This window comes from Narcine bancroftii, chromosome 1 (assembly GCF_036971445.1).
Source record: "Narcine bancroftii isolate sNarBan1 chromosome 1, sNarBan1.hap1, whole genome shotgun sequence".
NCBI classification, from domain to species: domain Eukaryota; kingdom Metazoa; phylum Chordata; class Chondrichthyes; order Torpediniformes; family Narcinidae; genus Narcine; species Narcine bancroftii.
In genome coordinates this window covers 140,462,913-140,480,099 of record NC_091469.1, presented here as the reverse complement: position 1 = coordinate 140,480,099, position 17,187 = coordinate 140,462,913, and the positions used below count along the sequence as shown (strand labels likewise).

General features: G+C 47.2%; 2 protein-coding genes across 3 annotated transcripts in view; both read right to left on the bottom strand.

The window, feature by feature from the left end:
• The window catches only part of LOC138764617 (N(4)-(beta-N-acetylglucosaminyl)-L-asparaginase-like), a 43,354-nt gene extending 31,281 nt beyond the window's left edge, over positions 1–12,073 (bottom strand). Inside the window, exon 1 of the mRNA XM_069940760.1 lies at positions 11,873–12,073. Within this exon, the coding sequence (XP_069796861.1) occupies positions 11,873–12,005 (133 nt within the window). The 5' untranslated portion in view covers positions 12,006–12,073. The remainder of the gene's footprint in view (positions 1–11,872) is intronic.
• Positions 12,074–16,782: 4,709 nt separating this feature from the next.
• Positions 16,783–17,187, bottom strand: part of LOC138764609 (N(4)-(beta-N-acetylglucosaminyl)-L-asparaginase-like) — a 44,635-nt gene continuing 44,230 nt past the window's right edge. For both annotated transcript variants that reach the window (XM_069940737.1, XM_069940745.1), the window contains exon 9: positions 16,783–17,125. In XM_069940737.1, the coding sequence (XP_069796838.1) occupies positions 17,031–17,125 (95 nt within the window). In that variant the 3' untranslated portion in view covers positions 16,783–17,030. The remainder of the gene's footprint in view (positions 17,126–17,187) is intronic.

Sequence of the window (17,187 nt, the reverse complement as noted above, 5' to 3'; positions counted from 1 at the left end):
CCTAAATGAGAGTCCAATTTCCATGTTACTGCTGTATATTTTCTTGCTATTGCCAACACAATCTTTCCAAATTCTTTTTGGTCTATGGATAATTTGAACTTTGGTCTTATCCCTACAATATTACCTAGTAAAAATAACATTGTGTCTTGTGGAAATTTAATTCTTGTAAACTGTTCTAAAAAAGTTTCCAAATTTAAGGACAGGACCAAGTAGAATGTAAAAAAAAAATACCCATCCTGGCCACATCCAAAACATTGATCTGATAAATCTGATTTCATCAATCTATTTAATTTCCGTGGTAAAAAAAATTATTTTGAACTAATCTGTATCTAACATTTAGAGCTTTTGTCATACTATTTTGACATAACTCTGACCCATTTTGTATGTCAATATTAATATTTAATTTGTCTCCCATCTCCATCTCAATCTATGCTGGGGTGTCCCCTTCTGCAATAAAATGTACATAGCTGAAATAAGTTGCTTTATACAGTGCAGCTTTGATTATCTGAAATCGGATTCTCCAAAAATAAAATTTATCCAAAAATAAATCAGAAATCCTCATTTATACAATTTTTTTTGGAGCTGAACTGACCGGGGACATCGGGTTCCCAGCAGCAGTGGGGGCCTGAGCTGCTGGTGGCAGCGTGGACCTTGATGGGGAAGTGTCAGTGATTAGTAGCAGCCAGTGTTTTTTTTTGGTGAGAATTAAACATTATTTTAATGCTTAAAAAGCCTTCCCTTGTTGTTTGTGTTGTTTAAACACTGTTACAAGTGATTTGCTGTTGCTACTGGACTGTTTTAATTTTAAAATGACCGCTTCTCTGAAAAAATGTTTATCCGACATAGGTTCTGTCCCATCCATTTCAGATGATTGAAGATGTACTATATGACCATTGCGAATTAACATTTCCACATTACCCCATTTCAGTAATGACATTGTTGGACCCAATTATCTCTCAAATAATCCCTTAATTGATAATAACAAAAGTGTATTATTTTGTATCTCATATTTCTTTTTTAATTGTTCAAATGACATTAAATTTCCTCATTTGTAGCAATCTTCTATGTATCTAATTTCTTTATGAGACCAAATGTTTAAAAATTGATTATCCATTGAAAATGGAATGAGTTGATTTTAGATCGTAGGCTTTTTGGGTACCATGATACTCCTTGTTCCAATTTCATTGTTTATCTTATTCTAGGCATTAGTTAAATGTTTCAACAAAGGTTCTTTCCTTTCCCCAGATATTAATTTTGTTTTCCATTTATATACAAGGTCTTCTGATATTCTCTCTCCTATTTTATCAATTTCTGTTTTAATCCATGCTGACTTCTCTCCCTCTTCAAACAATGAAGCAAAAAAACCTCATTTGAGCTACCTTATAATAATTTTTAAAATTTGGAACCCTTAAGCCTCCTAACACAAACTTCCACGTCATTTTATATTCCTCTTGATTAACTTTAATATCAGGATCAGATCAAATCAGTTCTGCAAGTGGTTCTATCACTAAAATAAATAAAGATGGCAATAGTGGACATCCTTGTCTGCTAAATCTAGTTAATTGAAACCTGTGTGGCAATACGCCATTAGGCAGGCAAACCGGTCCTGCTTGTCATGCATGCCGCAGGGCAGCCTGCCAAAATAGCGCCGTCAGGGTGTTTCCTTCTGACCTTGGCACTGGGATCAGAAACCCGCGCTTGGGGACCCACGTGACGCCCCGGTGACGACAGAGCTCCCCAGCACGGTTCTCAGCCAGGTCCGGGCTGGGAGTATAAGACTCGCCAGGCAGCCTGCAATAAATCAGTTTTTGCTCACTGAACTCAACCCGTTTGGTTGTGCGATCCTTCATTTAGCAGTGCAGCTGCCGCTACAATTGGTGACCCCGACAGGTTCAAACATCTTTGAACCCAATATGAATGACCCTTCGGTCAACGCTATTGCCATCAGGCTTCCTGACTTCTGGGTTCAAGAGCCAGAGACCTGGTTCAGCCATGCAGATGCTCAGTTTCACCTCCATCAGATTTAATAGGATTCGACCAAGTTTTATCATGTGGTCGCCACCCTGGACCAGGCCACCACCAAATGAGTGCTACATCTCGTTCAGCACCCACCTGCAGAAGATAAGTATGGATCATCAAGCGGGTGCTCACCGGCTCCCTCGGCCTCTCCAGTCGCCAGCGCCGCTCGGATGCTGTGCCTCGACGTCTTTGGGGACAGAACTCCAATTGAGTTGATGGACAAGATGCTCGCACTCATGGGCAATCACACCAACTGCCCACTCTTCGAGCACATCATCCTTGACCATCTGCCTGAAGACATCCGGCAGTTACTGTCCCAGGAGAGCTTCGTCGACCCGAGGAAGGTCGCTCAAAAGGCTCAGGAGCTATGGCTCGAATGATTTCCGGAGGGCTCAGCAGTCCAGGGGGTTACAAGACACGGGCATGACCATGCCAAGCCTTTCTCTAGTGCTGCAGTGGAACACCTGGCCCCTGCAGGGGGCTCAAAGAGCATAGCCAGAAGCAAGTCATCCACTTCAGGCCTCTGCTTCTTCTACCAGCGCTGGGGAGCCAAGGCTCGGAAGTGTCTTCAGCCCTGCTTGTTCCAGGGAAACGAGCAGGCTGGCCGTTGTGAATGGCTGTGGCGGCTGGCCAAGAACACAGCAGGATTCAGTCAACGGCCGATGCTACTCATCGACACCAGGACCCAGATCAGCATCATCCCGGCCACATCCATCGAGTCCTGGAACTGGCCTCAAGGTCATCCCCCTCTCCATGCAGCCAATTCAATGGAGATCCGAACATATGGAGACAAGACCGTCCACTTCCAGATTGGCCAGCAGAATTTCTCGTGAAGATTCACCATTTCATCCCTTCCAACCACCATTCTGTGTGTCGACTTCCTCCTCGCACATGGACTCCTGGTTGACATTCGAGGAAGGCGACTGGTAGATGCCCGTACCTTCCAAACCGTTCACCTCAACACCTCCCACACAAAGCAGCCACAGATGGCAACGGTCTGCATGCCCAAGGACTAGTTTCAGCATATCCTGGACGAGTTCCCATCCCTCCTCAACCCGCAGTTCTCCACCACCTCACCACATCATGGGGTGTTTCATTACATCCCCACCCAAGGCCCGCCAAGGCACACCAGCTCCCACCGGATAAGCTCCACATAGCAAAGGAAGAGTTCTCGCATCTGCAGGAGATGGGGATCATTCGACGCTCTGACAGTCCTTGGGCCTTATAACTCCACCTGGTCCTGAAAGCCTCCGGTGGCTGCCGCCCCTGCAGAGATTATCGATGGCTTGACGCGACAGAACCTGACTGTTACCCGATCCCTCACATCCAGGACTTTACAGCCAATCTGCATGGCGTGAGGGTATTCTCCAAGGTCGACCTGGTGCGCGGGAATCACCAAATCCCGAGGACATACCCAAAATGGCCATCATCACCCCCTTCAGCTTGTTCGAGTTCTTACGCATGCCGTTTGGCTTCAAGAACGCCGCCCAGAACTTCCAGCGCCTTATGGACACAATGGGCAGGGATTTGAATTTCGTATTCATTTACCTGGACGACAGCCTTGTCACCAGCAAAGACCAGGCACAACACAAGTCTCATCTGCACACCCTCTCCTCCCGACTCGATGACTACGGCCTAATGATCAATCCGGCCAAGTGCCAGTTCATAAAGAGCCCATGCAGTTCCTGGGCCATACCATCATGGCTGAAGGAGCCACACCTGCCCCTATGAAGGTTGCTGCAATCAGGAAGTTCCCACGCTCGGACAACCTCAAGGGGCTACAGGAGTTTGCGGGTATGGTCAATTTCTATAACCGCTTAATTCCAGGTGCTGCGCGCATCACACAGCCACTCTTCGCCCTCATCGCAGCCAAAGACAAGACACTCACCTGGACTTCAGAGGCCAGCAGGGCATTCGAAGCCACAAAAGATGCCCTTGCGAAGGCTACCCTGCTCGCCCACCCACGCACTGACCTGCATATGGCGCTCTTCATCAATGCCTCTGCCACAGCCATCAGCGCCATCCTGGAGCAGCAGGTGAACGGACAGTGGAAACCACTGGCATTCTTTAGCCAACTTCTTCATCAGTCAGTGCGCAAGTATAGCACTTTCGATTGTGAGTTGCTGGGCATGTACCTGGCGGTGCGTCATTTCTTTCAGGGGAGGCCTTTCACCATTTTTACCAACCACAAACCCCTCACTCAGGCGCTCGCCATGGCAAGAGATGCTTGGTCAGCCCGCCAAGAGCTTCTTCTCTCTTTCGTGTTGGACTTCACCACCGACATTTGGCACAAGGCAGGGAAAGACAATGTGGTCGCCAACGCACTCTCACGACCGGCCATTTGCAGGCTGACAGGCCTTCAGGACTGCCATCATGGGCCTGCAGTTCCAGGACCTCCCGACTCCTCACTGTGAGGGCACTGTCCTGTGCGATGTCTCCATGGGCACCCCGCGACCAGTGGTTCCCCAGCAGTGGCGCAGGCAAGTCTTCTACCATTTCCATGACCTTTCCCTCCCTTCCATCAGGTCCATGGTCCAGATGGTGGCAGAACATTTCATCTGGCGTGGGCTTTGGAAGCAGATTGCGGACTGGGCCAGAACCTGCACCCATTGCCAGCTTTCCAAGGTATACAGGCACACCAGAGCGTCCGTACAAGATTTCAAACACGTCTGGGAACGGTTCAGCCACATACATGTGGACGTCATTGGACCCTTACCCGTTTCCCGAGGTAACTGTTATCTTTTCACAGTGGTAGACTGCAACACTCGTTGGCCCGAGGCAATCCCAATGCCAGATACCTCCACGGACTCCTGCTCCCAAGCACTTTTGAACGGTTGGGTTGCCCGGTTCGGCTTCCCAAACCACCTCACCAGTGATCGGGGCACCCAGTTCACCTCTGCAGTCCGGGTACAGCTCGCCAACAGGCTGGGGATCAAGCAACATCACACCATGGCCTATCACTCACAGGCCAATGGGCTAGTTGAGCGATTGCTCCACCACCTTAAGTCGGCACTTATGGCCAGTCTCACAGGCCCTGACTGGGTGGATGAGCTGCCTTGGGTGCTCCTGGTCATCCGCTCGACACCTAAAGAAGACCTACAGGCGTCATCAGCCGAGCTAGTCTATGGTGCACCGCTAGCCCTACCCAGTGAGTTCATCAATTCACCTCACAACCCGCAGCAGTCACCGCACGGTCTACATCCCCACCTCCAGGCCCAGTTGGACTCCCTTACACCCCCACCCACACATGGCACACAGGCCACTTACGTTCCCAATGAGCTCTACTCCACAGAGTACATTTTTATTAGGCAGGGCCCATCCACAGCACCTCTACAAAGACCATATGAAGGGCCATACAGAGTCGTCCAGTGTTCAGGATCCACTTTCACACTGGACATCAGTGGTAAGAGGGAACTGTTCACAGTGGACAGGTTAAAGCCGGTCCACGTCGACCCCACCGAACCAGTAGTTGTGGCCCAACCCAAGAAGCGAGACTGCCCAGCAAAAAAGGGCATTGGCGCTGGTTTTTGGGGGGGGGCTGTTCTGTGTGGCGGTCACACCATTAGGCAGGCGAACCAGCCCCGCATGTCACGCACATGGCAAGGCAGCCAGCCAAAATGGTGCCATCGGGGGTTTCTTCCCGACCTCGGCACTGGGCTCAGAAACCCAAGCTTGGGGACCCATGTGATGCCCCAGTGACGTCGGGGCCCTGCAGCGTGGTTCTCAGCCAAGTCCAGGCTGGGAGTATATGACCACCCAGGCAGCTTGCAATAAATCAGTTTTTGCTCTCTGAACTCAACCCGTCTGGTTGTACGATCCTTCAGTTAGCAGTATAACTGCCGCTACACCTGCCCATTTGTTTCAACTTTAGCTTTAGGTTCATTATATAAAGCTCCAATCCAATTTGCAAATATCTGTCCTAACCTGAATCCTTCCAACACCTTAAACAAAAAGTCCTATTCTAATCTACCAAATGCTTTTTCTGCATCTAAAGCCACTGCCACACTTAAATCACCCCTATTTTGTGCCAAATATAGTATACTAAGTCGTCTAGTTACATTATCCGCAGACTGTCTCTTTTTTACAAAACCTGTCTGATTCATATTTATCAACTTTGGCAAAAATTTCAACAGTCTATTAGCTCAAATTTTTTACAATCATCTTATAATCTCTATTTAACAATTAATTAGGTCTATATGACGATGATTTTATAGGACCGCTGACTTTTTTTGGTATTACCGTTATTATGTTATTATTGCAGTAGAAAAAGATTACAGGACAGTGTGTGTTACTGGTGCCTGGACTAATACCTCCATATGGGAGGAATGCCATCAGATTTCTGAATGGACAATGAACCACAGAACACTACCTCACTTTCCCATTTTTTGCATTGATTTATTTTAAAAAAAAATGTAGTTTATAGCAATGCTCAGCAAAACAACAGATTTTGTGACATGTTCCTGACTATAAGTTCTGATTCTGAACCAGCAAGCATCAATGTGTCGGCAAACAGGTGGTCGGTTTTGGTGCAATACACAAAAGTACTGGAGAAACTCACCAGGTAACCTAGTATCTGTAGGAAGCAAAGGATCTTGCTCATCTGATTTTGAATCCAGAATTTCCGGTTACTGGCTACGTTCACTGTCAGTCAAACCCAATGTTATATTTTAATATTTTATTTAAATTTTTAAAGCCAAACATCCAATTAACAATAACAGGAAAATACTGAATACAAAATTAAAAAAAGATAATCAAAAGCCCCTTTCACGCTTGCAAGTGATCCGAGGAATTAAGCGCAAATCGGCTTTTAACGTGCCTAGGGTGAAAGCAAAATCAGCTCAATACTAGCATCAGATGATGTCATCTCACGCCAGGCATTGACAGTGTCGACCCCTCGTACAATCCCCAGCATCTGCAGTGTTGCAATCAGGCAAGTGTGCCATGGATAATTGCATTGTGGGATTGAGATGACCCAAGTTTCTGCATGAGTGCAGGAACTTGAAGGAAGAAAAGATTAAAATGCAGGTAAAATGTTTTCTGTGGGAAAGTCACAGCGGGAGAGAGCGAGAGAGATGACATAAAAGCAATTTTTAAACAGCGTGGGGAAATTGGTAGTGCTATAGTCCACAATTTATAAAGACTGCAGGAAAAAGCAATGGTGGCCCTGACTTCCAAGAAGGGCATGTGGCAGAGAAATTTCTTCATGAATGCTCCGTGCATGCAACCAGGCACACAGCCCTTTCTCTGTCACATGGAATTCTGGGATGCCAGGTCTGCCATCGCTTTTTCCCTACGGTATTTATAAATTGTACCCAATAGTGCTAGCAATGTTTCCATACTATATAAATTGAGTGCTATAGCACTACAAACTTTGTAAAAATAAAAATTTTGTAAAAATAAAAAATAAAAATTGTCTGCTATTGCTATTTATTGCTAGCACTTTCCCACGGCCCCTTATAAATGTTTATATAGGTGGGCACAACAACAACAGGGGCTGAAGGGCTCTTTTATGCTGTACATAAAGCTTAATTATGTCATAATTAGGCATGATTATTTTTTAAAATATAAAATCATAATACATTGATCAGGATTTAGGGCAGGTTACTCGATGTGTCATTCATGATGTCACTGGTAGAAGGTCGAACAGTCCTAACCCCATGCAGTCCACATGCAGTGTCCCAGTTAGGAGTGGCCAAATATGAAAAGCCAAACCCCATTCCTATCCCCCGACACTGAATGGCCAATTTAGTGGGACACAAGTGTGAAAGAGGCTTATAATGGTGGATATAATCCCACACCCTCCCACAAAAATTTAGTAAAGTGAAGAGAAGTAAGAAAGGAAAAGAAAAAAAAAGGGATTGTCTTGGATCCATTATCTACCCCACAAATTTCGTATTGTCAAAATTTACCCCCTGGATCTCGAGCGGACGCTAATGCAAGACTCATGGGTGAGATGGGGCACAATTAAAAGATTTGCACCTACATGTTGTAAATATGGCTGCCATATTTTTAAGAACTTATTTCTTAGGTTATAAGCAATCTTCTCAAGGGGAACACAGCTATGCATTTCCACATTCCAACAGGCTATACCTAGCTCTGAATCAGATTTCTAATTAATTGTTTTACATTTTCTGGCCACTGCCAATGTGATCTTGACCAATATTGTTTGATATTGGGACAACCTCATTTTGGGTCTAGTACCAGCAATATTCCCCCAATAAGAATAGTTCTGAAATTGAATTGATCTAAGAATTTCCCCAGATCTACCCAAAAGGCTCTTACCTTGGAACACACCCAAGCTGAATGTAAAACAGTTCCTATCTCCTCACCTCACCTAAAGCACTGATCCAAAATGTCTGATTTTAATTTATTTAATTATTGTGGAGTGCAAAAGAAAAATTATATTGCACCAATATATAAACCCAAAGTAACGTTGATGATCTTTTGTTAAAACTGGATAATCTCAGAAAGCAGGCATATTTTAAAATTGCAGCGGTGGAGAGAGCAAAGGGACGGCCTGAGTTTGGGGCAAGAAACCAAATGGAGGATTCAAATTGGTAAAACAATGCTGACTCTTCAGTCCAATCAGAATGTGAGGCAAGGGTAAAACTGAAGTACGCCAAGAGACTGTGAAACAAAATACTGGACTCAAAAGCATTTGCAGAGCAGATATTATGGGTGCCCAGTGGTCAATGTGATTCATGTCTTATAGAAGGACATAGAACAGTACAGCATATGACCAAGACCTTTGGCCTACATGTCTGTCCCAAATTAAACTAAGATTCTGTGGCTTGCACATACTACATATCCCTCTCTTCCCTGCATATTTGTGTCCATCTCAAAGCCTCTAATGTATCTGTTAAAATACACAAAATTGTTGGCAAAATTCTGCCTATTATGGACACTCCATACCCTGTTAAGATATACAATCAACATTTCGGGCATGAGCCCTTGTCAAAGTATTGTATTTGTTTCCACCTTGAGTCTTTGCCACCCATCCTAGGCATATAACTCTCTTTTTAAAATTCTTAAACAACTTCCATTCATCTCAAAGGCTTGTCTTCCAACATTTTGCACTGCAAAAAAATAAAATCTGTCTACTCTATCCATACCGCTCACTATTTTATAAACTTCAATCAGGCCACCTCAGCATCTGATACTCCAGGGAAAACTACTCAACTTTGTCCTAACTTATTATTCACACCCTCTAAACCAGGGAGCACCCTGGAAAATTTCTCTAGGACCTGTTCTAAAGCTTCTACGGTCCAGTGGTTCTCATCCTCCCCCCCCCCACCACACCCCATCCACATACCTCCTTGGGTGGTCCCTTGCTAACCTATGGCATAGGTCTTTTGGGGTTAGCAAGAGATTGCTTGAGATGGAATACGATTGGAAAAAAAAGGTTGAGAACTATTGCTCTACAGCAGAGGTTCTCAACCTTTTTATTTCCACTCACATTCCACTTTAAGTAATCCCTATGCCTATATTCTGTGATTAGTGAGGGATTATTTTTGTCATGGTTTATGAGGGTCTCAGAATAGTCAGACAATGAGAATTCTTCAAAACATTTTAACCTTTATTTGCAAACAAAGGCTAAGGCAATCAAAAGAACCAGTCACTTGACTGTCCCCCAAACAGTGCACAGTCTCTTTTTATATTGTACTCCTGACTTAATTACATTTCTGCAATTAATCAATCTTAACCAAATCTTTCAGCAGTATTTCATTTCTTGAATTGCCACAATTATTTTCCACCTATCATGCTTTGATTTATGGCGTTCAATCATATCCTAACAGCTGCTACCTTATCTTTGACTTATTCTCAGTATCTTGTCACTGTTACCTTCTATTCATGGACTGTGGCCTTGTGTAGTAAATACATAATGGATTATTACCTTTGTAACATAGTGTGTGTAAATTGTTGCTTTGTGGTTTAGTGAGTATAAATTGTTACATAGTAAATATAATGAATACATAGCACATAGTTCATGTGGTTTATTTTCCATCTGCTTAAGGTGGTATGTTCGTAGGAAGGGAAGGTTGAGAACCACTGCTCTAGACACAGATTTAATATTTTGCTTGGAAAGATGGTCATTGTGTAGCATCCATTATGGCAGCACTACAGACAAAGAGACATCCACACGGAGCGAGGGTGAACCAGAATGACTTTATTATTTGAAGACCTGGCGCTGCGCACAGGGGAACACCCACCCGCTGCCAGCCAGTTGTGTGTGCACCGGGATCCGGAAGTGACGTCAGCACATCGCGACGCTACTCCCTGGCTGGCAGTGCACCACCACCCGGAAGCGGGGCATTCCCCTGGGGCGTCAACCAACGGGCTGCCCCTCGGGAGTGAAGGGGAGCCCGTGCCATCTTCACTCAGGCTATTGGTTTGTCCAGCCGGCCTGCCACAATTGGCCCATTCCCCTTTAGCATTATGAAACCGTGCACAAAACGAGTTAATGAGGGAATATTAAAACTTTTTTTTCTTTCCACACCACCTCTCAAGTAATCCCTTACTAATCACAGAGCACCAATGGCAGAAGGAATACTTCAAGTGGAAAAAGGTTGAGAACCACTGGTCGACAGTTTGCAATTACCAGCATTGCATAATATCCCAAATTCAGCCTAACCATATATATACACATATATATACACACACACACACACAAACCTGACAATCTAATTTGTTCCACTCAATGCAGTAAGGACACTTTCAACTTCTATTCGACATGTATCCACATTTAACCAACTTATCCAAAGTTCTTCCCACTACCACTCAACAGGAAAGGCCCTTCAGACCCCCTTTCCCTCCCCCTCCCCCTTCCTCCCCTCTCCCCCCTTCCCCTCCCCTTCCCCCCCCTCCCCTCCCCTTCCCCCCCCTCCCCCTCCCCTCCCCTTCCCCCCCCTCCCCTCCCCTTCCCCCTCTGCTTCATCCCTCCCCTCTCCCTCCCTCCTCCTCCCCCCTCTCCCCTCCTCCCCCCTCTCCCCTCCTCCCCCCTCTCCCCTCCTCCCCCTCTCCCCTCCTCCCCCTCTCCCCTCCTCCCCCTCTCCCCTCCTCCCCCTCTCCCCTCCTCCCCCTCTCCCCTCCTCCCCCTCTCCCCTCCTCCCCCTCTCCCCTCCTCCCCCTCTCCCCTCCTCCCCCTCTCCCCTCCTCCCCCTCTCCCCTCCTCCCCCTCTCCCCTCCTCCCCCTCTCCCCTCCTCCCCCTCTCCCCTCCTCCCCCTCTCCCCTCCTCCCCCTCTCCCCTCCTCCCCCTCTCCCCTCCTCCCCCTCTCCCCTCCTCCCCCTCTCCCCTCCTCCCCCTCTCCCCTCTCCCCTCCTCCCCCTCTCCCCTCCTCCCCCTCTCCCCTCCTCCCCCTCTCCCCTCCTCCCCCTCTCCCCTCCTCCCCCTCTCCCCTCCTCCCCCTCTCCCCTCCTCCCCCTCTCCCCTCCTCCCCCTCTCCCCTCCTCCCCCTCTCCCCTCCTCCCCCTCTCCCCTCCTCCCCCTCTCCCCTCCTCCCCCTCTCCCCTCCTCTCCCTCTCCCCTCCTCTCCCTCCCCCCTCCCCTCTCCCCCTCCCCCTCTCCCCCCCTCCCCTCTCCCCCCCTCCCCTCTCCCCCCCTCCCCTCTCCTCGACCCTCTCCCCTCTCCTCGACCCTCTCCCCTCTCCTCCACCCCTTTCCCCTCTCCCTCCCCTCCTCCCCCCTCTCCCTCCCCTCTCCCTCCCCCCTCTCCCCCCCCCTCTCCCCCCTCCCCCCTCTCCTCCCTCCCCTCTCCTCCCCCCCCCTCTCCCCTTCCCCTCCCCCCGAGCGACGGACCCGTGTGCCATGGCCAACACTGCGTGCCCTGAGACGGGCAGGGCCGTCGAGCTCACCCTGTTCCGCGGCGTGGCGATACGACCAGGTGGTGAGGACGAGAGGCCAGTGAGCGGCCGCCAGCGAGCAGCAAGTGCTGAGCGCAAGTGCCGCGGGAAGGCAGCGCAGGAAATGCGTGGCCGCGGAGATCATGAGCCCGGCTGCAAACTGTTCAGCCGCCTCTGCTCTGTGGGCCACCCCCTCCCGCAATGGGCCACTCCCTCCCTCAATGGGCCACCCCTCCCGCAATGGCCACCCCTCCCGCAATGGGCCACCCCCTCCCGCAATGGGCCACTCCCTCCCGCAATGGGCCAACCCCTCCCGCAATGGGCCACCCCCTCCCGCAATGGGCCACCCCCTCCCGCAATGGGCCACCCCCTCCCGCAATGGGGCATCCCCTCCGGCAATGGGCCACCCCCTCCGGCAATGGGCCACCCCCTCCGGCAATGGGGCACCCCCTCCGGCAATGGGCCACCCCTCCCGCAATGGGCCACTCCCTCCCGCAATGGGCCACCCCCTCCCGCAATGGGCCACCCCCTCCCGCAATGGGCCACCCCCTCCCGCAATGGGCCACCCCCTCCCGCAATGGGCCACCCCCTCCGGCAATGGGCCACCCCCTCCGGCAATGGGGCACCCCCTCCCGCAATGGGCCACCCCCTCCCCGGCTGTTTCCCAACAGCGAGAAGCAGCTTCATACGCACAAGAGCTTCCACGCTGAGCTCCTGGTCGCGGCAGGAGCGGGAAGCGGGCGGGTACTGAGGAATGGATACACGTACTGCTGTGATCAGATACTTGGACGGTCCACAGAAGAGATCTTCTGCACTCACTGAACAACTTCACCGAGGCTCAACCGTCTTATCTGCACTATATTTATGACTGGAGTTGACTTGTCTGGACAAAGTTTTTCCTTTTCTTGATGCAATAATAAAACCATTCAGTTCATTGTGGTTCTCCATTGTCAGCTCACATTTTGCTGGAGTTCCAGTTCTGCTTCTGGCACTGTGGGATGTCTGCACATAGTTTCTTTCGCAGGGCAAGCTCTTATCCAATAGACATACAGTTTCACCCACGCCCCTGCCATCCAATCACACCTTGTTATGAACAAACAAAATCTTAGGAGTTCCCACATTGTTTTTCAGGGAAAATATCACAGCTGAGCTCAGACAGGACAGACCAGAGAGCTCCCCTTCTGAGGCTACAGGGGTGGAGCTGAGGATCGGGAAAGGTATGACCATATTCATGAAGTTTTGTTATTAACTGGCAATAGTCCACAAGAATCAGAAGAGCAAATCTATAGAGATATTGCAGACAGCTGCAGAAAACATAATGTTGTGATAGTTGGGGGATTTTAATTTTCCATATATTGACTGGGGCTCTTCTAATATAAAAGGGCTGAATTGCATGGAGTTTGTCATATGTGTTCAGGAAAGTTTTCTAAATCAATATCTGGCAATAACTGGCAACAGTCCACAAGGATTGGAAGCAGCAATGGATAATTCACCAGGCAATGATCAATTCTCAATGAGTTTTTTTATTAAACTATTAATGACACATTTCTTTCTGAACTCTAAATCTAACTAACTTAATCCCCACTCTGTGCAAATGTCAATGTGGATGTGTGTTTTAAAACCCAAACCATTACAGTCCATTTTAAACTTCAGCTTCACACATCTTGAAGAAGTAATTATGAAGCACTTTTAAACATCATGTCTTCAGATCTGTTTATCTGAGCCTGGAACCGTGTTGCTGAAGAGCCACACTCGGGCGCGTAAAACAGACCCCCTAGTCCAACCAGTTCAGCTACTGCATACTAGCCCCAACTATGCTCATGTTAAATTCCCAGACGTGAGTACTGACACTGTACCCCTAAGAGCCTGCTTCGCTCCTTCCTCGCACCCCTACTCAGAGTGAGCCTAAGAGGTTGGACTCACCCCCACCCCCCACCCCCCACCCCCCACCCCAGCCTGTGATCCCTAGTCAGCTTTCAGATGGCCATGCTGAGGCTCCACTGCCTCATGCTGGCAATTCTGGAGTGGGTCCAGAAGTCAGTCCTTCCCACACTATTGACCCAGGACCTGTACCAGTTCCCAAGATTGCAAAGGAGCCACCTGTTTTGAGACAAAGCACCAGAATTCGTAAACAACCTGATAGGCTGACATATTCATTATATTTTGATTGCTTGCTAGATACTGGCATATTTTGGCTGTTAGAGTATCTCAAGGCCAAACATGGTATCCATGTATCACTTGCTTCAGTTTTTCCTAGCAGCTGTCCTTTTGATTTTAACCCTTTTTCTGCCGGGGGGGGGGGGGGGACGACTGTGGTGAATGTCTGCCAAGCTACCTGTCTCCCCTCTGGTGAGCCTTGCTGTACTAACATTGGCTGTGCATTATTTCTACTGTTAAGGACACTCCCCTTGGATATAACTGTATAGGCATCTATTGTCTTTCATTATTGTACCATGAATTTCTGCTCATAAAGGCCATGATTATTGTTTGACCACATTGTCGTTGTCTACTTCATCAAGTGGGACTTCAATATAAACTCAGGACTCTCAAAATTTCACTTTATAAGGTCCCCCATTTACTTAGCATATCCTTGTCTGAAAACAATGCATCGCAATCCATGCATTCTAGATCCTTTCTCATTTCCTCAAAATTATCCTTTCTCCAATTTAGAATCTCAACCCAAGCCCCAGTCCTTGAAATAACTTGAAACTAATGGCATTATGAACACTGGACCAAAAATATTCCTCTACACATACTTCCTCTATCACCTGTTCTCTTTCCCTAAATGGAGATCCAGTAGTTGGTACTTCTAGATATTGATTTAGAAAACTTTCCTGAACACATATGACAAACTCCATGCCATCCAGCCCTTTTATATTAGAGGAGCCCGTCAATATATGAAAAATTAAAACCCCCCAACTATCACATTATGTTTTCTGCAGCTGTCTGCAATATCTCTATAGATTTGCTCTTCCAATTCTTGTGGACTATTGCCAGTTAATAACAAAACTTCATGAATGTGGTCATACCTTTCCCGATCCTCAGTTCCACCCATGTAGTCTCAGAAGGGGAGCTCTCTGGTCTGTCCTGCCTGAGCTCAGCTTTGCAGGATCTCCTTACCCTTCCTACCCACATCATTGGTCCCTACATGGACCACAGCATCTGGCTGCTCACCTTCCCTCCTGAAAATGCTGTGAATTTGATCTGAAATATTTCAGACCCTGATTCCATGGAGGCAATATATCAGCCAACAGAACCTCTTATCTGTCCCCTTATCATTACAGCTCACCTCTTCTCCTCCCTTATCTTCTTAGCCACAGGACCAGACTTCATGTCAGAGACTTGATAGTCATGGTTTATTCCCTCCAACAGTATGAAAAATGGTATACTTGTTAGAGGGGAACAGCCGCAGCGATGCCCTGCACTGCCTGCCTGTTCCCTTTCGCTCTCCTGGCTGTCACCCATCTACCCTCCTCCTGCCTCCCAAGTGTGATAGTGACCCTGTACTTCCTGTCTATCATTCCCAATGCCTCTGGAATAATCTGGAGTTCATCCAACTCCAGCTCCAATTCCTTAAATTGGCTTGTCAGGAGATGCAACTGGATGCACTTCTCGCAGATGGAAGTCATCAGAGATAGTGTTGGCTTCCCTGATGACCCACATTCTGCAAGAGGAGCATTCCCCTGCCTTGGCTGCCATTCCTGCTGTTTAGGACTAGAGGAAGAAAATATATATCTAAAACCTGCCCTTACCTGCTGAATCCTTTTTGTTCCTTGAAAACGGTGGCCCTTTCTTACTTCAACTCCTATTTCTCATCTCTTACCTTACCTGTTGAGCCAAAGCCTTACCACTCTGACGATGACCGCACATTTGATGACCTCTCCACAACACAGTCCTAGCACTTAATTTCTAAACTTTTCCAAAGTCTCTTCATCCTTCCCACCCCACCATCAACCTCCCCATTCCCTCTACCAGTCTCTCCACCTCCCACATTTTGTCCAGAAGTGAAACGCTAGCACATCTGGGTCCTTCGTACCAGATTCTTTGCTCGTCAATAAATGCAACTTCACCTTTCTTTTATCTTGGTCACAAAAAGGATCCTGACCCAAAACATGGATGCTGTCTGACACGGTGAGTTCCTCCAACAGTTCAATGTTTATTTAAGACTCCAGCATCTGCAGTTTTTGCATTTGTCTATGTGTAAATAAATGTCTTTAACAGCTGCATTTCAACTGCAGGTAAATCAGTTCCACAGTATTCTCCAGCAACAATCTCACGGTGATATCTTCTTAAGAAACAGTATGGGTGGAGAGAAACCACACCCAGAGACAGGAGCCAACAATACACAGATTGACAAAATAAACAATTCTGATGCAAGGAAATATTTTAAAACATGCAATGAGTGAAAGCAGCGGCAGGGGAGCAGTGGAGGCAGATTTAACTCCAATGTTCAAAAGAAAGCTTTGTAGAAGTCAAAAGATAATTTGAAGCCCTTGGAGGGACAGATGGAGAATGGGAACATGGAAGAAAATCACAATCTGCTGGAGAAACACAGGAAAGGATCAGTGGGGGTAATGAAGGGTCAAGCCTTCAGGTTGAAACCCTTCAACAAGACTTACCGAAAGGTTTCGATGCAGAATGTTGATAATTCTTCCCCAAACCAATATCCCCTCCCCCCCACCCAAAATCCCGATGTTGCCTGACCCATTGAGTTCCTCCCGCATCATTGTTTTTGGTCCAGATTCCAGCATCTCCAATCTCTTGTGTCTACCTGCATTTACGTAGAGCTCGAACTCAAAATATGGGGCTAAATAGTCTTCTTTCATTCTTTGACCTTACAATGAGCAGTGTTCGTTCGCAAATTGGAAACAAAGTCAATGTTTCTAGTGCCTCTCTGAAATCAGACACTTAATCTGCGTATGTTTAATTGGCAAATCAGACAAGGTTTAATTTCTGCATCTCATTATCAACATTTAAGCAGATTACAGATAAAAATTTTAGTGGTTGGCATTTGCAACAAAAATAATTTATTAAGTGGCTCAAGCATAACAATTTTTTCCCCCCAAGGCTTTTCATGGCGGACTTATCAAAAAAATTCTAAAACAACAATCGAGTGGAAATTATTTGAATCTTAGCTTTTAAAGTCTTTTGCAATTGATGCTTCCATGTATTAAATGCAGTCCACTATTTGTTCTGATTGTTTTGCAGGATTGAAAGCCAAAAAATGAAATTGATCCATCCCTGGAGATTTACTGCAAGCAGCACCTGAAAAACAATTTCCAGAAATCGCAATTAATATAAATATCAGAAGTAGGTTCATTATTTTG